This window comes from Camelus ferus, chromosome 16, assembly GCF_009834535.1.
Source record: "Camelus ferus isolate YT-003-E chromosome 16, BCGSAC_Cfer_1.0, whole genome shotgun sequence".
NCBI classification, from domain to species: domain Eukaryota; kingdom Metazoa; phylum Chordata; class Mammalia; order Artiodactyla; family Camelidae; genus Camelus; species Camelus ferus.
Window position 1 is genome coordinate 17,815,476 of NC_045711.1, and position 25,486 is coordinate 17,840,961.

At 50.9% G+C, this 25,486-nt stretch overlaps 1 protein-coding gene across 10 annotated transcripts in view; it reads right to left on the minus strand.

The window, feature by feature from the left end:
• SPECC1 (sperm antigen with calponin homology and coiled-coil domains 1) overlaps positions 1 to 25,486 on the minus strand; it is a 191,382-nt gene that overhangs the window by 40,169 nt on the left and 125,727 nt on the right. For all 10 annotated transcript variants that reach the window (XM_032498921.1, XM_032498920.1, XM_032498913.1 and 7 more), the window contains 6 exons: positions 22,800 to 23,007; positions 18,936 to 19,009; positions 18,421 to 18,599; positions 6,143 to 6,288; positions 5,037 to 5,137; positions 1,800 to 1,881 (listed from right to left, as the gene is read on the minus strand). In XM_032498921.1, the coding sequence (XP_032354812.1) occupies positions 1,800 to 1,881; positions 5,037 to 5,137; positions 6,143 to 6,288; positions 18,421 to 18,599; positions 18,936 to 19,009; positions 22,800 to 23,007 (790 nt within the window). The remainder of the gene's footprint in view (positions 1 to 1,799; positions 1,882 to 5,036; positions 5,138 to 6,142; positions 6,289 to 18,420; positions 18,600 to 18,935; positions 19,010 to 22,799; positions 23,008 to 25,486) is intronic.

The following is a 25,486-nucleotide window of genomic DNA, read 5'->3' on the forward strand; positions in this document are numbered from 1 at the left end:
TTCATCACAATTAAAAGCACTGCCACCACACGCTCGCCTGCACGCACAGCGCCGTGCGTGTAACGCGGTGAACCCGTTTCACCCCACGCGGCAGGCGTGGAGAACTCAAGGCAGGGTCACCCCTGCATTCCTTATTCTCCTGGCCCCGTGGTCTTCCGTCGCCCTTTCCTTCTTCCTGGAAGTCGTTACAATGACTCCACGTCCTGCACGAACCGTCACCACTTCTTCAGGAAGCTGCTCATCAGAGCCACCTCCAGCCTCGGCCCTCGTGGCAACGCAGGAGAAGGAAGGAGAAAGCCTGCCCTGGTCCCAGAGCTCCTCACAGTCGGGGGGCCGCTGGAGCCACTCAAGCTCTTCAGGGCTTGAGCCTCTCCCAGGTGGAATGCAGGGACCGGGCCAAGGGTGCACCTTTGAATTCTCAGTCAGTGTTTATCTAAGTCCTATTAATTCCATGAAAAAGAAGACCAAATGCAAAAGGGAAAAAAATCAGGTGCTGAGGTGAAAGCATTTACAACCAAAGGGTAAAACTTATCTCACTGAAACGACGGTTTTAAGAACAACCCTGACTGCGTCTGACCTAGAACCAGCACGGCGGGGACTTCTTTTAGTTCGCGCCGTGGTGTTGCAGAAGCTGGCACACACGCGGCTCCTCCCGCTGCAGTCTGCACGTCCGGCCTTCTCTCCTTCTCACAGGCCCCGGCCTAACTCACGTGGTTCTTTTCACCTTTTCTGTCCCCTCACAGCAGTGACCACGCAGACGCACGCAAACTTCCAGGGTACGTGCTCCGCACAGCCTGGGCGCTCTGCGCGCGTCTCCGGGCTCCGGCAAGCGAGCTGACTCCACAGAGAACGGCAGGCGGGTGACAGCGGCCACCCCTCCGCAGCTCCGGCCCCACCCGCAGGGGCCACTCAACCCTCGAGCCCTCCTGCGAGGCAGGCGGCGCGGTTTCTATGATTTCTGTCTCGGGGGTGAGGGAACCACAGCGCTGGGGGCTGGAATAACCGGGCCAGAGCCGGACCGGAGGTGGCGGGGCCAAGCTGCGAGTGCAAGCCGCCCCACCCCTGGGCCCCCCTCGACGGCTCCCTCACGTCGGCCACCGGCACAGGAGACGCGGCGACGTGGGGCTGCGGACACGACCACCACGTCGCCATCAGGAGCTGGATTTTTTAAAACGTACAGTGTAACATCAGGAGAAGGACCCCATGCAAAGACCAGGAGATCTCAGAAGGGGCTTATTTTAGGAATAGCGGGAGCCACAGACCTTCAGAATCAGATACGGTTTCTTTTCCTTAAAATAGTTACTTCTAAAGATAAGAGGGGGGAGGGCATAGCTCAGTGGCAGAGTGTGTGCTTAGCATGCACGAGGTCCTGGGTTCAATCCCCAGTACCTCTGCTAATAAATAAAAACAAATAAACCCAATTTATTATTTTAAATAAATAAGCCCCCCAAAAGTTAGAGAATTTAAAATAAAAAAAATTACCCCCCCAAAACTTTAAAAATTAAAAAAAGAAACCCCATGCTGTAAAAAAAAAAAAGATAAGATATTCTCCTGAGATTTAGCGAAAAACAAAGAAGCAAAAAATCCCCGGAGCTTGACATTCCTCCCAAACTCACGCGTCCTGAGAGGTGTAGGCGGCGGGAAGCAGCTAGGGTCTTGTCCATAACACACGTTCAGAGTTTGAAATCGTTTGCAATAAATGCCACTGATTATTTTCCTAAGCTCAGTCCATGTAGACAAAAGAAAAGTTAACCCTACAACAAGTAAGTCATCAGCACTTCATGTTCAAGGTAATTTACCTGAGAGGGGGAGGTCTGGCAGGTCCAAGCGTTGAGTCACTCCTCTGCTAGCCGGCCGAGCACTGCTGAAGGTGGAATGCCTCTAGAAACCAAAGGGCACCAGCATAAGTGGATGCGGACATCAGGAACAGCGTGAACAAGGGGTGTGCGTGTGTGTGCGTGAGCATGTGTGCACATGTACAACAGTTCTCCAGCTCATTAGCATCACCAAGGGGACTTTTGAAAACAACTTATTTATTTGAATAGGTAATAAATGAAACTGGCACGCTCCTCGGAAGGAACAAAAAAGACAGAGCGTGGAAACAGTCTCCTTCCACTCCAATCACCTGGTTCTTCTTCACATGGTAACTGCAATTAATCAGCTTTATGGACATTTCCCTGGAACATTCTATGTATACTCAAGGATGCGTGTAAACATACTGTTTTCTTTAATGGCCAACAGGTAAGTGAAAAGACGCTGAGCATCACTGGTCCTTAGGGAAACGCACGTCAAAACCACAAAGAGGTATCACCTCACACCTGTTAGGATGGTTATTACAAAAAACAAAACAAAACAAAAAAAAACCAGCCACAGGAAAAACAAGTATTGGTGGAGAAACTGGAACCCTCACGTACTGCTGGCGGGGGTGTAAAATGGTGCAGCTGCTTTATGGAAAATAGTAGGGAACTTCCTCAAAAACTTAAAAATAGAACTGCCACGTGATCCAGCAGCATCACTTCTGGGTAGATACTCAAAGGAATTGAAAGCAGGATCTGGAAGAGAGATCTGTCCGCCCATTTTCACTGCAGCATCATTCACAACAGCCGAGAGGTGGAAACAACCTAAATGTTTACTAACAGATGACTGGAGAAAGAAAAATGTGGTCTCTGCCCACAATGGAATGTTATTCAGCCTCAACACAGAAGGGAGTCCGGCCACAAACTAAACATGGACGGACCTGAAGGACCTGACCTGCTGTGCTGGGAGGGGCTGCACCTGCGCTGTGGGCGCAAAGCTGGCCCTAGACCTGGCCAGACGCCGTCCCAGGCCAGCACCTAGAGGAAGACTTCCCGATTCTGGCAGGGACAGACGTTCCTTTAACGGGCCAACTTTGGGGTGTTCTGGGAGCACTTCCCGAAGCTCGGTGCAGACCAGAGCCTCTTCTCCAGCTCCCCGCCCACCCCGGGTTAAATTCCTTTCTGCCTGACTAGCTAGAGTGACTTCCGGTATCTGCAAACGAACGGGGTGCACATTCACACGCAGACAGCCCGTCGCGTGGGCAAAACCTGGCAGAGGGATTCCACTGCGGGCTCTGTGTAGTAAGACTGATCCAAAATGACCTAAATATCCATCAACAGAGGGGCGGTTAAATAAATCACCCGTATCGAGGAGCCTTTAAAAGGATGAATTATTTCTCCGATCGCCGACATTTAAAGGTGTCTGATCTATGCCTGCCTTCATTCAACGTACGTTTACTGAGCCTCTGCTGTATGATACGTGCCAGTCCCTGTTCCAGACACGTGCTGTAACAGCAAACAAAAGGGGATGTCAGTCCCACGACACAGCAAAGGAGCCGGCGTCTGCATAACGGGCAGTGAAACCCCACGTATAAAACTTCTTCTCCCTCCCTACACACACACACACACACAAACACACACACTCTTTTATGCTAAAGAAAAACATGTAGACAGATACACAACAAGACATAAATAGTGGTTATTTCTGGGACCGGGAGGAAGGGAGATTTTCAACTTTTTCCCTTTTACACTGAAATTTCTGGGAAAAGCTACTTTTAAAATAAACACAAGAGTTAAAAATTGGAAATACTCCAGAAGTCAACCGTCAGTAGAATGGATGAGCCATCAGTGTAACGGTGTGTTTATACAAAGGAACACTACACAGCAAGGAAGATGAACAAATCGCCACCACATGAACAAACCTCACAGACACAACATTGAGCAAAACCATGCAGTCACGAGAGAAAGTCTGAGATCACACAAAACTAACCCATGGTGAGAGAGGTCAGATCACGGTTCTTTCTAAGGGGTTACTGACGGGCGGTGCCATGAGGGCCCTTACGAGGCAATGGAAAGGCTTTATCGTGGTGTTGGCTAGGCAGGTGTACACACATGGAAACACTCAAGCTCCGTACTGAAGAGCTGTGTGCTTTGTGGTACGTGCGTTACAGCCAGTGGCTCATGGCAGCTGCTGTGCACCTGCTGGCAGGGCCCGCTGTGAAACCTTCAGGAATTCTGCAAGCTAGCTGTTCAACACAGCCATTCCTGAAATTAGACCAGATTAAAAGCAAAAGTAATAAGTCCTCAAAACTCACTGCCTCCTAATTATCTTATTACTTCTTACTGTCGGGGTTTTTACACCTGTCACATCTATCGTAGAAACACCGCATAACGTGTACCTCTTCTCAACTCCACGTGCACTGAGGTCGTGGGAACAGCCTGAAATCGGCCATGCTGGGAATACTGACACCACAGAAACTGGCGAACACTGCAAACCGGGGCTCCTTCCCCAGGGAGACAGCGGTCACACATTTACCAGCAAACTCGTGTTTCTGTGCCTCAATGGAAGTAAGTAAGAATGAAGCAGGACCTCCTTCACTTCCACTAAACAATGATTATCATAAAACAAGCAGTTGTTTTATTTGGTTTTACATGTAAGATGGTGGAAGGTACCTTCGAGGGCAAAAAATAAATTAAAAAAAAAAAGCTTAAAAGATCCCAAACGATATACGGAAGTCACTAACGACACCAAAAAAATAGAACTTGCTGAAGACGACACCAATCTTGGTCCAGCAGAAGCAGAACGCTGAGTGTTACTAACAACATCGAAAGCCCTGGTCTTAGAAATGCCAAGAGGCTTTGGTCTAAAGCCTTCAGGAGATGGTAAAGGGGACAGCCAGCTAGCTCTAAGAATTCATAAACGGTTAACACTAACATCTCTGGTTCAATGTCCACTTTTGGTAAAAAGGACAATTCATTTAACTGAAAACTTTCAGCGTCATCTTACGGGAAACAGAAAAACGGATCATTGAAACTGACGCTTACGGTGTCAGTGTTCCTCATCAGACATCAAAAGCATAATTTTTAATGGAAATTTCATCATTATTATGATTTATTTTTGGGTTATTAAAAAAGATGTTCAATGTGCCTCAAAAAGTAAACCAACTGGGTTTTGCTTCTTTTTGTGGCCTGGGTACCGCGAGACAGCGACACCGCCCACCCCAGAGGCGCGGCTGGTACCTGCATGGGGGATACGGCAGCGGCGGGGGCAGTCCGCACCGGGATGCCACTCAGGGGGCTCCTGGGGGTCTTGTGGACAGAAATATTCTGTCCAGCTCCACCTGCCAAGAAAAGAGAAGGGAACATTCCTGTGCTGCCCCGGCACAAAACAGCCAATAATACCTCCTGACCTGTTACTCTCCGGGTGACTAAAGCAGCAGCCCACGACGCAGACTAGGCGTCACATCCACCCCTCGGTCCTCGTCTCCGGACCAGCGCTGAACCGGGGGGGAGGAGGGGAGCTCACTAGCAGGGGCTGGTCTTAGATGTAGGACACTCAGGGGAAAGAAGACATACGTGTAACGAGGCACCGAAGGCAGGAACACACGTGCACAGACCATTAGGGTCAATTCACAGGCCTTCACCTCCAAGATCTGCAGTCTGATCCTAGCCTAATTCAGCTGCAAACTATTTCAGCAGAGACGACACCCCAGGATTAGCTGTGACTCTGGGCTTCCCATTCAGGGAGCACATTTGTTGCAATCAAGGGAAGAAACATACTGCATCTGGGACAGAGGCGCCTTCGGCTTCCTCTGCCTGCTGTGCCTGTGGCTGCAGAGCAGAGAGATGCACCTTCCTCAGACGTCGTAAGAGGGAATAAAGGTGTCCACCAAGCATTTCCAGACAAACCCGGGAATGTCCCCGATCAGGAACGACAGATCGGCACAGGCGGCCACACTCAGGGCCCGGTAGGGAAAGTGACAGTGAGTTCTGGATAAGGAGGGCCAGGCGCCAACAAGACGCCTCACCTCCCAGGAAAGGCAGCCTCTGGCCACCCTGCTAATTCTCCTGAGACAGCAGTGAGCTGGGTTTAGTGGACGCAGGGGCAGAAAGGGAAGGTGGTGAGGCAGGAACTGGAGGTGAGGAGAGGCAGGGAGGAGGGGAGACACCCTGGAGCCCCAGCCGGGCTGCGGCCTGCGGCCTGCACACAGAGTCTGCACATGGATGACCCAGAAAGGGCCCTGGGGCTGCGTCCACGTGAGGCCAGTGTGGAGTGGGACAGGCTGGTTACGTGGGGCCACCGTCTGAGTTTGAGTTTTGGCTTATGAAACAAAACGACTAAATACCTGGGCGTCCCAAGTCGAATGACTTGATGAGGGACTTAACAGTGGTTGCGGACTCCGAAGACGTCGGAGGGGTTCTGTTCACGTAGACGCCATGCCACCGGCCGGGGGCATCCACCTCGGCGGTCTCCAACTCGTCCTTCACAGGTCTGCACGCAAAGAGCGAATGAAACTGAAAAGGCGGAGGACATCCCCGGGGGCCGGGGTGGGGGGGGGGGAGGACACAGACAGGAACAGAGCCAACGTGAAGGAGATAAACAGATCTGGGAGGAGAATCCCTGATTGAAAATCCTGTTTTTCCTACCGCGTTGCATATTTAGGAAACAGCGAGGGGGTGGGAAGGGGTAAGTCTGGGAGTCCGAGATTTGCAAATATTAACTACTGTACATAAAAACAGGTAAAAAACAAATTCCTTCTGTACAGCACAGGGAACCATACTCAACATCTTGTTATAACCTTTAATGAAAAAGAGTGTGAAAATGAATATATGCACCTATCTGCATGCCTGGGACGTGACGCTGGACACCAGAAACTGACATAGTGTAAACGACTGTACTTCAATTAAAGGAAGAAAAGAGAAATAACGTAAGGAAATAACACAGGTCCCAGTCTCAGTTTTCATCAGAGATGTTTTCTTCGGAATGGCCAGAGATATTTTTTATGATATGAGCTCTAAATAAAAAGGATGCAAGTCTACTCTGCAAACTGTAAAAGATACACACCAATGTTATTTATCATAAAATAGCTCACTGTCCGTGGTGGATAAAATGGGCTGGCGTGTCAATGTGAATTCCAACCCCAACCTGGTGCACAGAGGTTGGAAAGATGGCCTGTGAGGAATGCCCTGCAGCTACGATTTCAGATGGGATTTAGGCTCCACCCACCAGGAAGACGGGCCAAGACTGGGACCTGAGTCAGGGATGGGAGGCAGGACACAGGGCGCTCACTGCACTGAGACAGACGGAGCAGAGGCAAGAAGCTTCTGCTGCTGGTAACTGTGGTGGCAGCTTTCTGGCTGAAGGTGCCTGTTCACAGCAGAGGCAGCAGCTCCCCTGGCAGCCCAGTTCTACGTGTTGTGACTTGGAGAGCTGTTCCTGCAAGCTCAGGCTCCCAACAATCCTGCAAGCACTTAGCACCTTCCTGCTCAAGCCCACAGGGCTGCGACCTCTCAGGCACGACAGAACGCTGCCTCAGACACGCCTGCCCCCCCCCCCCCCGAGTGAGAATGGCTAACAGCGTTCCAGCATACGGCTGCAGCTCCGCCGAGGTGAAGTGCCTGCTCTCGCCGTCTCCTTCCTGGAGAGGTCTCCCTGTGGCTTGTAAACTGGAGCAGAGACTTGGAGAAGAGCCTTTTAAAGACAGATAGCCTGATTCAGTTCTCTCCCGCACGGCTTCCCCCTCCGGGGGACTCTGGCCTGTCATTTAATCTCCCTGTGAATGAACCAAGACAAGGTCTCCCAATCTTCTGACTTCTACATCACTGCTCTTTCTGTTGTATCAAATTGCCACAGCTGTTTTGCAAGAAGATGACTAATTTATGAGAATGGCTCAAACAGAATCCTTCTGGCAGTATATTTTAATAAGGTCAGTGGAAGTTTAAAATATTTATTTACTGATCTTTTTGAAATGAGCCTAGCTACTTATAAGCTTCCGTGAAGGAATTTACTTGCTCTTAATTCTCAAAGCTTTCTTCGGTTGCTCTGCAATCAGTGCGAATCGAATAACTGTAAGCGAAACAGAAAACACCTTAAATCACACTGTTCTAAGCTCTTGTCTCCAAAGCCCCTTCTTGAGAGTGAAAAAAAAAATCTGTAAACTGATGACTTCTTTGGAAGGAAACTTCAGGTTTTTCAGAAATTGGACTTTTTTTTTAACTGAATGGAGTTGGATTTTGGTATTTTCTCCGTTGTGTCACCCAGTTTAAAATTAGATGGTGACTCTGCAGGAAGACAGCGAGATCAGGTTAGGGACGAGCAGGAAAAAAAATCTCATTCCTGCCCCAGCCATTCTCAGGAAGGTCAGAAACACACAAAGCGGACGGATGCCTTCTCACCGCTCCTGAACGTGACCTGACACCTCGGAGCCCGAGGGAACTTGGGGTACCCCTCAAAGGAAGATCGTCTGTAAAAATTCATTTTCACTTCACTCCTGGACGACAGAATACAAACAAAACAAAGAACCCCACCTCCTCTGAGGTGTCCCCTTCAATTACCTAAGTTTCTCCCTGTGACTCACAGTATTGAATGATGAACAGGGCTCATTCTGACCCCACAAGAAAACAGCAAGGCTGCAAGGACTCCCAGCCCCCCGCCTTCGATACCACAGGGGCCTCCCTGACCTCAGGCTGGCTTGGCGAGACCGCGGGAGTCAACTCTGCAAGCTGTCCGGGTAGATTAGAGAAGCTACAGTACTGAACTCCACCCCCCACCCCCAGGCCGTGTAACAGCGATGTGTGTGTGCAGGGAGTCACAAAACAAAGCCTGAACTGAAGAACAGTAGAAAACAGTTGAGAAGAACGCTACTGGTTTTATCAGAACTTTAATCACAAACAGGCCCCCGAGCCTATCTTCAGACTGTGATCAACCAGCAACGACCCCGTTTCCTCTGTTCCCAGGAAGGGTAAGAACTCTGTATTCCACAGAGGACACGAAGAAACACTTCAGCATGTAGCCAGGTGCACTGCAGCAAATTCACTAAAGAAAGAAACCCCTGCAAGGGACCGCTCTGGGGTAAACACTCGGTCAGGGTTACCTTCTGCCTCCTAAGACAGAGGTGACGCCCCTTGGTCAATCTGTAAAATATAAATCCCTCACGCCAAAGGAGCCTTGAAAATTCCTCGAATCACCCAAAAGTACGACTTGCACGGTTCTGTAAGCACAACTGCACCCAAGTGCCATCTCTCAGTGAGCCTTGGGCACCTGCCTTTCCTGAGCTGCACACCGTTTGCTGTCTCTCAGGCGCAGCTCCAACAGTTCTGCCCTGTCCAGCGACCACGCTAAATCAACCACGAAAATGAGGTGTCTCCCGTCTGCTCCCAGCATGTAAAACTGGGAAAATAATGAATATTTTCCACAAAAAAAAGTGCAGGATATACTCCTCATCTAATTTAATTTTCCACCCAAATTCCGTAAGTCGCAATCTCTTGTTTTAGATGAAGATCACAGGCTTGTACGTGGTGAGTCTGGGGTGAGCCCAGCTGTTTGCACACCTTTCTCGGGTTTTCTGTAAAGCGTGGGTGTCCTGTGAGAGGCACACGAGGCTCAACAACAGTAACAACACTGCTGAGACTTGTCCAAATCTGTCTGCCATGTATTCAGGAAAAATACCACCAGCGTGTATCTCCCCTGCCCAGTTCTTATGATTATGTGATAACGTGCTCTTGGGAAGTGGCGCCCCGACCTGAGAGGGGCAGATCGTTGCAGGCGAGGTCACCGAGACAGGACACGGGGCGGGAGGCGCGGCCCACAGGCCTGGGGGCACCTGTGACCGTCGCCTGAGCTTGCAAGCGCCCGTGTCCGTCCTCACCTCTGGCTCCTCCGTGCTCTCTGATCTGTCTAACGCACAGCCTTCCTTGTTCCGTGGGGAACAGAATCTGCAAACGCCGGTCCTGTACGGCTCCCACCTCCTCACACAGCGCCCGGCTTGGCGCTGCTGCCTGCGCGGACCCAAGGGCGTGTGCACTCTTGCACACAACTGTTTCTAAAGTGTTCAAAGGGAAGCTACGTTTGGGAAATGTCACATTATCCCACTGCTGGCTTCACACCTGGCAGATTAATACGTGTAAAGACCAGTCACGTCGACCTGATCACGTGTTCACAACGGCTCTTTCCTGAACAACTGAGCAGAGCCCAGCTCAGGCCGGTCCAGGGCCACGCAGGACTACATGCGATGCCCCCCTCCACCTACCTGGCCACCTGAAGTCCTCCTCCTCCCAAGTCCTGCCTCGGGGCCTCTGCTCGTCTATATCCTTACCCAGAAGGCAGTTTTCTCAAAATGTTTCTATGATTATGCACAAAACAAATCTAGAAGACGTCTGTAGCTCCACAGTGAGACAGAAATTAGTAAATGTTCTTTCCGTCTTGGGTGCCAAACAGCGTCTTCTGAATCCCACTTCTGAATTTCAATATAAGCATTTCTACAACCATAAATAACAGACAGGGTATAAACTGACTGTACTTCAATAAAAATATATTAAAAAAGGTAATGAACAGGGTAAAATGGCCATTTGAACCCAAGCATCTGAACTTCCAAATTCCAACAGTTAAGACCCACAGAAACACATCATAAAAATCCTACAGACAGATGTCATGTGTCCTGGACATTGAAGAATTTCTGCTACACAGACAATCAGTGGAGGGAAATGAAGAGAAACATAATATAGGTTTCCCCCAATTCCCTCGCAAAGGGGAGGTGGGTGCAGGGGACCCCCCGCACACCTCCATCCTAGGGGGCCGGGTGCTGCTCCTGCAGAAGATCTCTGACTGCCCCAGGAGGTGGGGTGCTTTCTCCCAGGGACAAAGGGCAGCAGCAGAAAGTGGCAGATCGGGAAAGGCCACAGGACACGCCTAAAATGGACAGCGGGCCAAGCCAAACAGGCCCAGAAAGCCGGCTCCCCTCCTGCACACCAGTGCCACCAAACAGAGAAGAAAGCAGACGTGGACGAATTCCCCCGCTGCCACGTCTTCCTCTGCACTCACTCTCCTCCGAACCTCCGTGTCTCTGATACACAATACGCATTTTCCTTAAAGAGCCTTCCTTCTCATTTAAGACACGAGGAGATTTTAAGAGTTATGGGGCCAACTGAGCACAGATCTAGGCAGAATCTATAGACACTGATCTTGGGCAAAGGACAGGCCCTGATACACTTTCAGCCGTTCAAGCAAGAGTAAGTGATGGGTGAAAACAGGCCGTGACCTGTGGACAGATTTCGAGGCATTAAAGGAAGAGACTCCCTGCCCTCCCAGCAGGACAGACATCTGTAAACACACGACAGGAAACAGAGTGAGACGCTGAAAAGCATCCACCTTGAGAATTCAAGAGAATTCAAGAAAATATATGAAAGATGACAATTTAAAACAAAAGGCTATGCAAATCTCAAACTCCTAATTTATCCCTTCAAAGAAAACTTTTTTAAATAAAATGAAAGTCTGAGTTAAAAAAAAAAATGAAATCAGCAATCTAATAATCCCATGAAAATATGTGTTATGAGGAAAACGTAACCGCCTATTTGTACAAGATCAGGGTAGAGAAAAATCTTACACAAAAACGAAAAACCCAGGAGCGGTGAAGGAAAATACTAACAGATTACATCACATAACAATATAAAGTTTCCCATGATGAAAGATGATAAAGCCAAAAGACCCACAATGCACCGGGATAAACACATATCCCAGATAAAATACTGATTCATAAGCTGATAAGAGAAAAACGCAGAAAAGCTCAGTGGAGAAATAAACAAAAGGGCTAAACTAGCAATTCTCAAAAGAGAAGGTGAAAATGGTTAATGCATAATAGTACACTCAAATTAAAGACACGGAAGCAACCTAAATGTCCATCAACAGATGACCAGGAAATGAAGCTGTGGTACATATATACAAGGGAATATTACGCAGCCATAAAAAAGAATGAAACAATGCCATTTGCAGCAACATGGATGGAACTAGAGATTGTCATTCTAAGTGAAGTAAACCAGAAAGAGAAAGAAAAATAACACGTGGTATCATTCATACGTGGAATCTAAAAAAAAAAAAAGGACACTATGAACTCACCTACAAAACAGAAACAGACTTGCAGACATAGTTACCGGGGAAAGGGGGTGGGAAGGGATAAATTTGGGAGTTTGAGATTTGTAAATGTCAGCCACTATATATAAAAATAGGTTTTAAAAAAGTTTCTGCTATATAGCACAGGGAACTATGTTCAATATCTTCTAATAAGCTTTAATGAACATGAATATATGTATGTATATGCATGACTGGGACATTGTGCTGTACACCAGAGATTGACACATTGTAACTGACGGTACTTCTATTAAAAAATAATAATAAAATAAAAAACAAAAGCAAACAAACAAAAAGTACTAATAAGACAGCGGGTTTTCTTTGCCAACCCTCGTTTCAGGGAAGCACCCTCCCCGGGAGTAAAACGTCACACGTCCCAGGTACGTAACCTGATAATATCTATTAAAATTTAAAAAGTGCACGTTCTCTAAGGCAGCAGTCACACTTTTAGGAACCCAGCCCACAAAAATACGAACCAAGCCTGTAAGGCTACATGAATAAAGGTTGTTATTACAGCATTATTTGGAAAGAAAAAAATGCTAGAATATACAACCTTGATGTTCACCAGTATGACAACATTTGAACATCCCAGGGCACATCCGCCTTCCAGGATACCATGCAGCTATGGACATGAGTTAAATGCATAGATATTGACTACTGTAAATATTGCTTCATAATTAAGAAGAAATCCAATACATTAGGTCAGCAAACAATCTACTATTTGCCTTTAAATGTCAACCAGACATCTAGACTTCAAATTCCATGTGCTATACTTTCTGATACCCCAGAGCTTTGCATTAACATTAATGTATGCAAAATTAGTTTGGCCTCTTGCTCTAACAGTGAAGTCATTTGAAAAACAGCCTTTGTGTTTAAAAACCTACCTACGACTTGTATTGAAAATCCAGCTTACTTCTGCCTCGGTCCCAGTTATCTGTTATGGCTTTCAAGTTCTGAAAGTGGAAAACTGAGAACAAAGGGGCAGGAAGGCCCTGCAGAAACACGGCCAGTGATGAAAAACCAGGCAACAGACTCTTCTAAATAACAATATTTATTTAGCACTTCATGAACACTTACATATAAAAATACTCAACACTTCCCAGGGGAAGACAGATCAAAATTCACGGTACAAATACAGCTGTGCGCTGGAAGTTGAAATTGTCTTTTTCTTCTTGTTTATATTTGAAAACACCCGGCAAGTGAATTCTACACTGTCCTAAGAATGCTTGGTCCGAGGTGAAGCTGTCCCAGGATGCAGACTCTTATCCCACCAGGCCAGTTCCAGAGAAGCTATTTTTGCAGAGGACACCAACCTCTCCTTTCTATCACCAGACTTAATATTCCTAGTAACTCCGTGCTCTCGGGTTGAACACCCCAAGCGCCCTCCTGAGGGAAAGGGCATTCCTGTCCCTAATTCTCCTGGGATCAGACAGCAACTCTCTTCTCATCCGCTGGATAACGTCACTGACCATCTGGACTCTTCCCCTCCTGAGAGCTGCAGGACGTCCTGCTGAACTGGACCCGGATCTCTTCTCAAACACGTGTACTTCCAAGAGTTTAAAATCGCACTTAGAATCTTGGATCCCTTTGAATTATATGCTTCTGGATTTAAAAAAAAAAGAAGTCTTTAAGTTTCCAGGGTGAGTTTCATTCACGAGGCTTTTGCTGGAGCTGTTGTCCGTGAGTTTTCAGATTCCAATGAGTGCCGTCACCACCGCTGAGTCAGCTCACCTGACTCAGCGGCATCCTTTCTGACCAACCAAACGTCCACCGCTGAACCAAGAAGCTCTGGACATCAGCCCCAAATCCAGCGGCGGCTTGTTTCAGATGAGGTAAGGAAGTCAGACCTCAGCTCGGAAAGGTGAAATGCAGACTGGGGACGTGGAGGAAGCAGAACTTTCTAACTTTGAAACGAGACGTCACGCAGACGGCTTCCTATTTTTGCCAAAAATAGTGTTAATTCCAGGATGATCAGATACCATACTCAAAAGGAAACACAAAAGTCAACTCTGAAACGCAAAGCACACGCCCGGGTTGAGGTGAATGGCTCGCTGGGCGTGCAACGATCTCTCTCGCTGCACAGAAAATAAGTTTTCACAGCAGACTTGTACTTTGTTTTCAGAATAACTTCCTTTTATGTTCCAAATAAAAGACTGCTGAATCTTCTAAGAAAGAAAAAAAAAAGAAAAAGAAAAAGAGAGAAGGCTCATCTTTGCTTGTGCAGAATTGATTCCAAAATGCAAAAAAAAAAAAGGTAAAGAGACTTGATCGCAACGACTCTGTGTGAGACAGTGGATGCTATAAGGAGACCATTTGGTTCTTTATAAAGAGGGGGTTTCTCCTCTACACAGTCCCCCCTTCAGAGAGAACTGGCTGTGGTTTCCCGTCATGGCCGGGGCCGGGCGGTCTCTCCTCCACCACGTGCTCCACTAGCTGACAGAGACCATGGCGCTGTGAAGATAGAAACGGGAGGGAAAGACTGGTAAAGGCGTGACTTCACGCAACAAGACCTCAGTCTACAGACACGGGGAGCGACAGCTGGCGCTGTCCGCGGGGACAAGCTAACGTCCAGAATCGGACCGACACGTCAGTTTCTACTGCTCCGACTGCTTTTAGAAGTCAAAGGTCTTCAGACGGAGAACATGCCCAAGCTTCCAGATGCCCTTCCCAGGCTCCTCCCACCAGACCTGCGCCGGCAGGCAGGGCTGTCGGCAGAAACGTCCAAAACCAACAAAACCAGGCCCCATAATTGACGGAGTGGCCTGTGCTTCCCTCTACGGTCCTCGCTCCAGGGCCAAAAAGGAAAAGAGAAAAAGGACGTCTTTTATTATTACAGTACACAGATTCTCAAGGCTTCAGGGACACTCACGTTCGCTTTCCAAAGCAAATCTGTAAAGATGGGGGCTGGGCGGCAGGGATCCTAACTCTTCAGAATTACTACGTCTCTAACGCCACAGACGTGAGTCGGTCGCAGGAGAGGAAGAGGCTTGCTGCGTTGCCCGAGAACCAGTTTCCACCTTGAGCTTGAGGGCCAAGTAAAGTGCCGGGACCCCAGCGGTGGGAGGTGCACAGGTGAGCTGTGCTCAGAAGCCGCTCAAGGACCCCCCTGAGAACCAGCCGCCCCCCACCAGGGTCAGGGACGCTGTCTCAAGGCATCTGCAAGGAGAGAGCTGAACAGCTTATCTCAGCGACCCCAGATTCTGCCCCCAACTGCCCCCTTTCCCTTGCAGTGAAGCGCCAGACACCCGGCGAGCGGTGCGGAGCGTTACAGCCGGAAGAACAAGACGCGGGGCGCACAGGCAGGCGGCTGACGTGAGGGCAGAGGGCGGTGTGCACACACAGTCAGAAGCCAGTTCCTGAGAGCCTGGCCGGGAGGGGCCGCCGGCTGCTCACCGCAGAGGGGACAACGTGACAACCAGCAGCACAGGCTAAACACAGCGCGAGCCTCGGACGTTCTGGTCTGGAAGCGAATACAGCTCATTAGGCAAGACATTCAGGGGGTGCAGCTCCTTCAGGCGTTGCTCAAGGGTGCTCACTGGTGCCACAGGACAAAGACGGCAAAGATCGAGCAAGTCACCCTAAAAACAACGGTCTTGACTGTTGCAGCCTAAGAGGAGAAACGCACGGGTCTCTCCACGCGGGGGCCCGAGTCGCGGGCTCCTCCCTGACGGGGCTGCGCGTGGCCGTCAAGGCGCGACGTTGCGCCTAATGCTGACTTGTGTTCTCTGCATCTGCCAGGCCCCAGGACACAACTTTTCAGGAAAAAGAGTTGATGTTTTAATTACAATGAAAGTTTTAATTTCACTGTATTTCTCTTAATGGTTCAAAACAAGAAGCAGCCGGTGTTGGAAAGGTTATTCACTTATTATCCTTTCACCCAATAATTTATACGTCTGGCAAAACAGATCACTGTCAGGTCCATGAACACCACACTGGCTTGTTCAGATTTCTGGACGAGAAAGACGGGGCCCAGCTACAGCGCGGAGACACCACAGTGCTGGGGGTGGGGCGGGGTGGTTCCAAGGACGGTGTTGGAAAGATGGTACAGTCACCAGGCACGTGAGTTCCTGACTCTCCCATTAGAGGAAGGACGGCTGGCCAACCAGGGTCGGAGAACAGCAGAGCTGTGGGGGCCTTAACAGAACGGCCTGCTCTGACCTCCTCGTTTAAGAGGAAGGAGCTCGGTCTGCGGTTGGTGGCAACGATGAGACCACAGCCTCATTTCCCCGTGTCTCAACATCACATGCTCTGACTCCAAAATAAAAATACCTTTGAAGCCGTAACAGGGCTGAAGACGGCGAATGAGCCGAGTCTTAGATTTATCTGAAACACTAGCTCACAGAACGTCCACTTCGTTTCAGCTGCTGAGCTCCGGGTTGTCAGCGCTGCCTTGCCTTCGTCGCCCGCCTGCTGGCCTCTGTCCACGCCAGCGCACGGGAAAGCGGAGCCGCCTGTCCGGAGCCGCCATCGAGCACTTTTCTCCTTCTCTTGGTTGTGCCCGGAGGTCCTCGTCAGATCATCTTCTGCAGGTTCTCTGGCTGTGGCTGAACCAAGAATGACCTCTGAGTTCTTGTTTGAGACGCCCATCCAAGTCAAATCGGGTTTCAGTCAAGAGCCCAGGCAGCCAAGATGGAAACACCTACGCGGGCCGAGGACCCTGGAGGGCACGAGCTCGCCGCGAGCCTTGCTCGCGTGGAAGGTTCAGGACGTGGCCGAGCCATCAGTTCCCAATGGCCAACTCTTCAGCAGGGGCAGCGAGCCAGAGCGGCCCAAGACCAGATAAGGGCCCGCACTGGCACCTGTCTGGAGGCCTGCGCGAGGCAACGACAGGCAGAAAACCACTGACGCCCACAGGGCCTCGTTCACGGGCCGTGTTCTGAACTGGCGTCAGTTCTAGAATTTTGAAATGTTTTGCGACCAGGGATTAAACTGTTGGACTTGGGAGGTAGGTTTGCAAATCAAAAGAGAAACATACTGGGTTAAAAAAAAAAGTGCCCCTAAGTTTGAAGACATGAGATGTGGTGCACGAGGCCCTAAATGGTCAAGACACGTGCAGCCTCCCTCTGAGGTCAGGGTCCAGGTTGCACGGTCTGGCTTGTGTCCCAGAAGCTGTGTAAGAAACGCAGCATCTCAGACAGTAACTTGCTGAGGGCCACCTCCTAAACTCAGGGCTTCTCTCTTAGCATTTCTCTGTAAAACAGGTACACGTGAAGCAGTGCAAGTTATGACGTGGTTCCTCCTCCAGACACACAATATAAAAAGCAAGACAGATGGACAAACAGAAGCAGACACAAAGGCAAACCAGGCGACCTCATGGCCACGTCACCAAGGAGCACCGTGAAATCTCATCTTCCAGCTCTGCTTCTCCCTTAGCTTAAAATTCTCGTGCTCTGGTGGCCAGAGGGGTTAGGTGTGACTATAAAACCAGGACCTCAAGACTTGCAGGCGCGAAGCGTGAACCCAGCTACGCGGATAATCTCGGTCCTTCTCTAGAGGCTGTTTTACAGACAAGTCACAAACAAACAGCTGCAGGATTGGCAAGTGTGGTTAAGAGAATCAGAAAAGAACTCTGGAAGAAATCTACCCCTTCCACCGCCGTGAAGTTCACGGTAGTACATCAGACCCAGCGGCCCAGGATCCAGCCACTGCCACCTCCGGAAAATGGGGGAAAGGGCAAACTGTACCGGAACCTACTAAATCTGAGTTTAAAATTCTGCTATGTTTCATTCCTACTGAGACATCTGAGAACTCAAAATAACTCCCTACTATCCCAGGATCTCAGAGTTAAGGGCATCTATTCCTGACCTGGGAAGAAGCACTGCCTCAGTTGAAGTTCATGATCTTGTCTGTAAAGCACTTACATTTTAAACAGTAACCAGCTTCGTGCTCACCCTGGGAGCAGTTTGCTCTGGAATGTCATGGTTAAGACAGGCTCGCGGGGGCAACGCGGCCCAGGACGTCCCTGCCTCCCGGGGAGAAGCGAGGGTCGCAGAGCAGCCAGACCTGTTTTCCACGCTCACCCTTTTTAACGAAGTGGGTTATCTGAAGGGCTCCCCGGGGGAGCCAAGGGGGCTGCTGGTAAGGAGCAGGTCCCAGGCCAGGCCGGTAAGTCCACCATTGGGCGGCCAACTCCCGTGGAGGCGTCCAGCGTCGCCCACCGGGTGAGGGTGACCCACAGGTGCACTGAGCCCACGGCGCTGTGAGAAGCAGCCTGCTCCCCAAGCCCCGCTGGGGGCGTGGCCGCGGTCCGTGCAGGTGAGGGACGCACCTTCTCTGCACCGATAAACGCGGTGCTGACGGGGCTGGTTATACCCTGGGGTGGGGTCAGTTACGCCCGGCTGAGAGGTTAGTTATACCATAACTGTAGATCGGAGGCAGAGCGGCAGAGGGAGCCTAGGAAGAGACGAAGGCTCGGGGCGGAGCCGCTCCAGCGCCGTGTCCAGCGCCCAGGCCCGTATGTGGTCACAGGAGAGGCCCCCTCCCCCCGGGGCCAGGACCCACCTGCCGGGACCCCGTCTGTCCCCCAGCTCCTTCTGCAGCTGGGCGTTCTTCTCCTCCTCCTCCAGCAGCCTCCGCTTCACTGCCCGCAGCTCCTGCTGCGCCTCACACTTGATGTCGTTGGCCACCACCACTGCCGTCTGCAGGTCCGCCTGGAACCTCCTCCACTCCTCCGTCTCCTCCTGCAAGAGCCAGGGCCCAGCCTGCGTCAGACGGGCACCGGGTCCCCGGGGGCACACCGCGAAGGACTGGCTCTCGTGGCCTGACCCGTGGGGAAAGGCTGGGGGTGGGGGGGACTGACCCTGCGTGTCAGTCTCCAGACCAAAACTGAAGGTCACTTGAACTTCCCTCCTGCCAGCACCATTTGTGGTTCCAGGGCCCAGGACAGCAAACAGACTCTACACAGCAGGCCGGAGAGCAATCAGGGTACTTCTCAAAGGTTTCCAAACCTAAGTTCATGGGGGCGGCCCCAGTACAAGGATGCACAGGGTCCCGTCCCTGCCGTGCCCATGTCTCACCTTTATCTGCTTCGTCAGAGCCTTCAGCTGCCTCTCCAGGTCTGACTTCTGTTCCTCCAGCTTCATTACATTGCCTGGGAACAAACAGGGCAGACAGGTGTCAGAAAAGGTAAAAGACTGGGGAGAAGCTCAGCTCACGGGCAAAAAGCAGCCCCTGGGTCGGCATCAGGCTTTGAGGTCCCCCTCGCACATCCCAGCTGGGCAGCCTGAGCATGGCAGCTGGAGGCGGGAGGGCCCTCCGAGCTAGAAAACGGGATGCTTTGGGGAACACGTGGTGTTTGGTTAGGTCAGGCCCTCAGACGACGGCTGGGTGGCCGCAGCACCACGGGAGGAACCTAGAGACCCGCTCACACTCACAGGCTGGTGCCTGGCCTCCTGACACTCACACAGGCGCCCTCAGTTCCTTCCCTGCTCCAGGGGGAGGGCTTTGCTAACACAGGATGCAGCTGGTTATTACTGTTCTGACTTCTGGACCGTTTCTTGAGTCATAGGTCTTTTTTTTTTTTTAACTGAAGCATGGTCAGTTTACAACGTTGCGTCCATTTCTGGTGCACAGCATAATGTCTCAATCATACACATACACACATATATTCCTTTTCACGTTCTTTTCCATTACGGGTTACTGCCAGATAGTGACTGTACTTCCCTGTGCTGTACAGAACAAGCTCGTTGTTTGTCAACTTTACACGTAGTAGTTAGTATCTGCAGATCTCAGACTTCCAGAGTTGTGGGTCTTAATTGGAGTTAAACCTCCAGATCACTTGGGAAGCTTTTCAAAAGCGCAGACGTTCAAACGCAGACTCTGACCCATGGAAATAGGATCTCCCGGGGCGGCAGGGTCTGACGGGTACATTTTAAACAGCTCCACCAGCGACGTGACTCCCTCTCCCTCATTAAGAACATCTTTGGGAGTTTGAGATGTGCAAATACGAACCACTATATAAACAATAGATAAACAACAAGTTTCTTCTGTACAGTACAGGGAACTATATTCAATATCTTGTAGTAGCCTATGATGAAAAAGAACATGGAAAAGAATACACGTCTGTATACGTATGACTGAAACGTTACGCTGCATGTCAGAAACCGACACACTGTAAACGGACTATACTTCAATTCAAAAAAAAGGAAGAAAAACTTGGAGGGCACTATGCTGAGTGAAATAAGTCACACAGAGAAAGGCAAATGCTGTATGACATCACTTCTCTGTGGAATCTAAAAAATACAGCAAACCAGTGAATATAACAAAAAGCAGCAGACTCACAGACGAGAGCACAAGCCAGCGGGGAGCAGCCGGGAGGGGCAGGATGGGGCGGGGGAGTAAGAGACACAAACTGTGTGGGTAAAGTGCACGAGCTCCGGGGACATCCGTGCAGCACAGGGAACACGGCCAGCATTTTATAGTAACTATAAGCGGCGGGTAGCCCTGAAAAACCGTGAAACACTCTGCTGTACACCTGAAACATATAAAATTGTCATCAACTATACTTCAGTAAAAAAAAAAAATGAATTAGAAACTTTAAAAAAAACACGTCTTCAGCCCCCCTCTGCCGCCAGTTCTCTCCACGTTGCGTTCAGGTTGTTCTGATTTAAATCCGATCGTGTCCATAACATCTAATTGAAGTTCTTCACTGGGTCCTCACCACTCCTTCCAGAGCGGCAGCTGTCAAGGACGTGAATCAAAATTACCAGACAAGCTTCAGAAAAACCCACACGTGGTCGTGCTCTACCCACCAGTTCAGAGTCACGTGTGGGGCCAGAGAATCCGCGTGTGGGGCCGGCGCTGCAGGTGAGAAGCGCTCCTTGACTGTCCGTTCTCCGTCCGTTCCCGAGGAGCCCTGGTCTCGGGCCGGCCTTGCTCGTGCCCGCGTCTCCGAGTGAAGACATCTAATACACCTTCGCACCCTGACAGAAGCTAAACGCTTCTCAGAAGACGCGTGGTCGTGATGATCTGCAACCTGGGATACGTCCTGATGCGGCCGAGGGCGTGGCCCTGACGTGCGCCCTGTACGGTAATCATGTGCTGCTTTCCTGGTGAGTCCGTGCTGTTTTGGGGGGATCTGGGGACAACGCAACCAAATTCTCAACAACAATAGAACAGAAACAAACAAAGCCAGACTCCTCCTGTTTGACGTCGCACTTGTCTGGTCTGGCGCCAGGTGTTCTGCCGTGTTCCCAGGCATGACTGCTGGGAACAGCCTGGATGGCACTGACAGAATGCTCTGTGGTCCGGCCGCATTTCCCAGGATGGAACCGTGACGCTGACCAATTCATCGGGGTGCAGCCTCGGCTGCCAGTTCTCATGTTCGAGGCAGTTCTGTAAAGGTGCTGGGCACCTGGAATCAGCGAGCACTGAACGCTGCTCCCCGGGCAAAGGCGTGTGATGCCCCCGCCAGCCTCTGGTCCCAATGGTTTCCTCCAGCGAAAGGCTCTGTGCATTAAACAGGCTCGCTGGTCCATGTCCTTGGATGCTGGAGACCCGCTGGCTGGCAGCGCCCTTCACTGTGTCACACTCGGCGGGGATGTGAAAGATGATCCTGCTGCCTCCTCACCTGCCTCACCTGCCTCACCTGCCTCACCTGCACTCTGTAACTTCCTCTGCTGAGGGCCCCGCCCGGCTGAGGGCTCCACACCTTCCTGCGGGAGTGACCGCAATTCCTCCGGTTTTGGTTCACAACCATGTTATGTGCTACTTTTTTTTTTTTAAATCTCATGAATCCACCAATGTTGCTGCTTTCCCATCTTCTGCAGCCCAGCACTTTCCAGAGCAGCTCACGGCCAGATGGGTGAAGCTGCCCTCCCCTTTGTCTGGGAGTTTTCATGACCATAGACAGCACTGTGCCTTGGGCCTGAACAGACAAGCCTGTCACCTGACGTGCGGATTTCCTCCACGAGGCACATTGCAGCTCTCTGGCACTGGGGACACCAGGCAGCGTTTCAGGACAACACTTAGGGGCCATTTTGAACAGCGACATCACCAACATAAAAGCACAAAAATGCAAACAGTGTGCCCCTAAATCACCTGCTGACAGTCTGGGCTGAAACAGGAAGCCAGGCATCACCTGGCCCCACCTGAGCTGGGGGTGCACGTTGGGAGACTCAGATTTCCCACTGCCCTGCCCACGTGCGCCAGGGACCGCGGAAGTGCCCTGCGTACTGACGCTAGGGTCACAAGTAAGGTTCAGCAGGCAGGTGAGTTTGCCAACGTGGATTCCATGAATTACCAGAACGGACTGTACCCGTTGGGGAACTTTTCAGGCAACCGGCCCTGCTATTTTCGGAAGGCTGGTGTCACTAAAACCTCTACACACTAATTCTTTTGTTCTGAAAGGAAAACACATTAGATGCGATCATTTGATAAGGCTTATGTGGACAAAGCAGGCAATGTGTAACTAATCTCTTTTAAAAATGTCCTTCCCTGTTCAAAGCAAGCAAGCTCACAAATAAGCCGTCTGCGGGTGCCTCCTGAGAAAGAAGGGGCAACATCTGTATCATCTGATACCTCACTGTCAGTGGGACGCGTTCACGGAGCTGTTTTTTCCCGAGGCCAAGAGCACACCCTGTTCGAATCAGTCCGACCCCCCCTTGCCGCCTTTCTGTCGTCAGATCCCAAAGGCAACACCTGTCAGCGCCTGCCCCGAGGCCACACGTGGTGCTCCCACGCCGCCGGCTGTCCACCCATCAGCCGTCTTCTCTTCAGCGTCACCTGCTTTCCAGCTGAGCTTCAGGGGATCCATTATCCTGTCCTCCCTCACGGCCGTCCTCCCCCGGAGAGCATCGACACTCAACAGGGAGAACTTTCCCAGCACCTCCCGTCCCAGTCGCCCACGGCCGCGGCCCCGCCCGGGGCTTCACGCCACTTGCCTTCCAGCTCACTGATGAGCTGGTTGTTGTGCAGCTTGACAGCTCGGTGCTGCTCCACCTGGTCTTCCAGCTCGAATATGGTCTCCTTCATGCCTTTAATCTCCGCGTCGCTCTCCGACGCTTTCTCTTGCAGCTCGAGGCTGGTCCTGCTCAGCTGCTCTGCCTGATGGTCGCATATCTCCTTCAGGTAAGAGTAGTCCTTTTCCACCTAGAATAAAGGCAAGGGCCCCGGGTCACCAGGCGGGAAGGAGTCCCCCGCACGTCAGCGTCAGGGCCACCAAGGCAACAGCAAAGGAGGCTCCTGGCACGCGCGTGCCCGCCCCGGGTCTGCGTCCTGGCCTCTGAAATAGCCAGGGCTACCGCTGCGCGGAGGAACGTGATGGATGTAGGTGGCCAAGTGGGAGGATTCTGTGCCCCTTCCCAGGGCATAAAGAAAGCCGCACGTTTCCACATCGCTCCAGCACCTTCCGCGATGCTCACCAGGCCCACAGCCGCTGCGGAGCAGCGCCCCCTGCTGGTGAGCCAGAGACCTGACACCCCTGCAAGCCCCACACGTCCCGCAGTCAAGCACCTGGGGCGACGGTGTTCCTCTAGAGGAAGACCATGTTAATGAGACAGTTAAAGTGATGGCAACCCCAGCCCACGGAAGGCTTAGAACAGAGAGGTGCGCACACCAGACACAGAGTGCACAGCACACTCATGTCACCTGTACAATTTTCACCATTAACCAGGCACCAAAGCAGTGGTTCAACTTTGCCACGTCTGCTGAATCCTTTTCACTTTCACAGGATTTGTTAAAGCCTCGACCCGCCCTCCCACCGCAGAGGCCAGCACGTGCCCCTGAAGCTGGCATGTGCTTGCTCCTTGAACGGTTTTCCACTTGCACCTGGATGTGTCTGGGATCATGCGCAGTACCGTTCTGGACGTTTTAAACCTTTCACACACACGATGCTACCCTGCACTGTGCCTCTGCAGCGCCCTGTGCCCGTCTGCAGTGTGTCCCATGGGAGCACGTGCTTGTCCCGTGTCCTGTGTGTCCTGTGCTGATCACGCTGCTGTAACTTGTTCTCAGCTGTGTTTCTGCAGTGTATTCATCACGACACACAGTCCTAGGTCACTACTTCAAAGGCTGCGTAGTATTTTATGGTCCCAACATACCGATTATTTTATTATTATGAACCATGCCCTGTTTGAACAGTTCTTTATTTAATGTTACTGAATAGGTGTATATTAACCAGGTAATGTATAAGCTTGATACCTAATAGATTTTCTCCTAGATTTGAGAGGGGAAGTCTCTGTATTTAATACATTTTTTCCCCAGTTGCATTTAATGTGCAAAACCTGGCTGTAAGCTCTGCGGGGACAGAGAGCCGGTCTGCCGTCTGCACCAGTGGACCCCTGGTGCCCACACCGTGTCAGACCTGCAGGACGTACCTAGTGAACATCTGCTGAATGAATCAGCAGGCACTGGAGGGCAGGACTGCCCTGCTTTTCGATGGGGAGGTTGTGACGAAGGGTAAAGAAGGAGGGAAGGAAGGGAAGGAGGAGGAAACCAGCAGGGAGAACTGGGCGTAGCAGAGACAAGGCCAGGGTTGATCTGTGAACCCTGTGTTGTTTTTGTGAGAAAGGTGTGGCTCTGGACTGCAGTGCAAATCACACCACTGCAGCAGCGGTCAGAAGCCTGAAACCCACTGTGCAACAGCCGCGTGGCTGAGGGTGTGGGCCTGGAGCCGGGCTGCGGAGGTAAGTCCCAGTTCCTCCCAACCAGAGCCTGGGTTCTCTCCTCGCCCGGCCTCGGTCTCCTCATCTGAAGAACTGAATGACACAGTGCACATCAGGCATGCAGCACAGCGCCCGGCACACGGTAAGCACGGGACAGAAGTCATTACTTCTCTCCTGACTGCCTTATGTCTCCGAGCGTGCGGGACTAGACGGCGATGCACTGCAGGTCCAAGAAAACCAAAACACACGGAAAACACCAAGTCTTCACCCTACGACAGCTACTTCAGTAAATAGAAGACCACTTTCAAGGAGAAAGAGGAGGGGAGAGGGGCGGAGGGATAAATCAGGAGTTCGGGATGAGCAGACACACTGCTGTATAAGATGGGCAAACAATGAGGTCCTACTGCACAGCATGGGCACTGTGTTCAACTTCCTATAATAACCTATAATGAAGGAGAACATGAAAATACTTATGTATGCACCTGTATGACTGATGCTTTGCTGCACACCTGAAACGAACACTGTTAACTGACTACACTTCAGTAAAAAATAAAATTAAAGAAAAAAAGGGAGCAGGCTGACGTCCAGCAGCCTGTAAAAAGCAGCCACAAAGGCACCTGTGAGTCCCGCGTCGAGTCAGACCCTGGCTTTCTGCAGAGCGGCCGGGCTCACTGTCACTGAGTAGACGTCAATAAAAAGAAAAAGAAAAAGAAGAAAGAAAGAAAATGCCAGTCCCTAAGTAGTTCCACAGCTCTCCCGCAGGGGCTGGGCGGTCACAGGCAGGTATTTTTACATTCGTTCTACAGAGCAACTAATGGGCAGAAAGAGAAATGAAACCACTTGAAAAGAACGCTCCACTTCACGCAGCAGCTCAGACCGGCACCGTGCACTCCGAGGTTCCCGGCCAGGTTCAGGGCTCCCTCTTAAAAAGAGCAGTCACTTTCATACACCTCTCATCTTCGAAC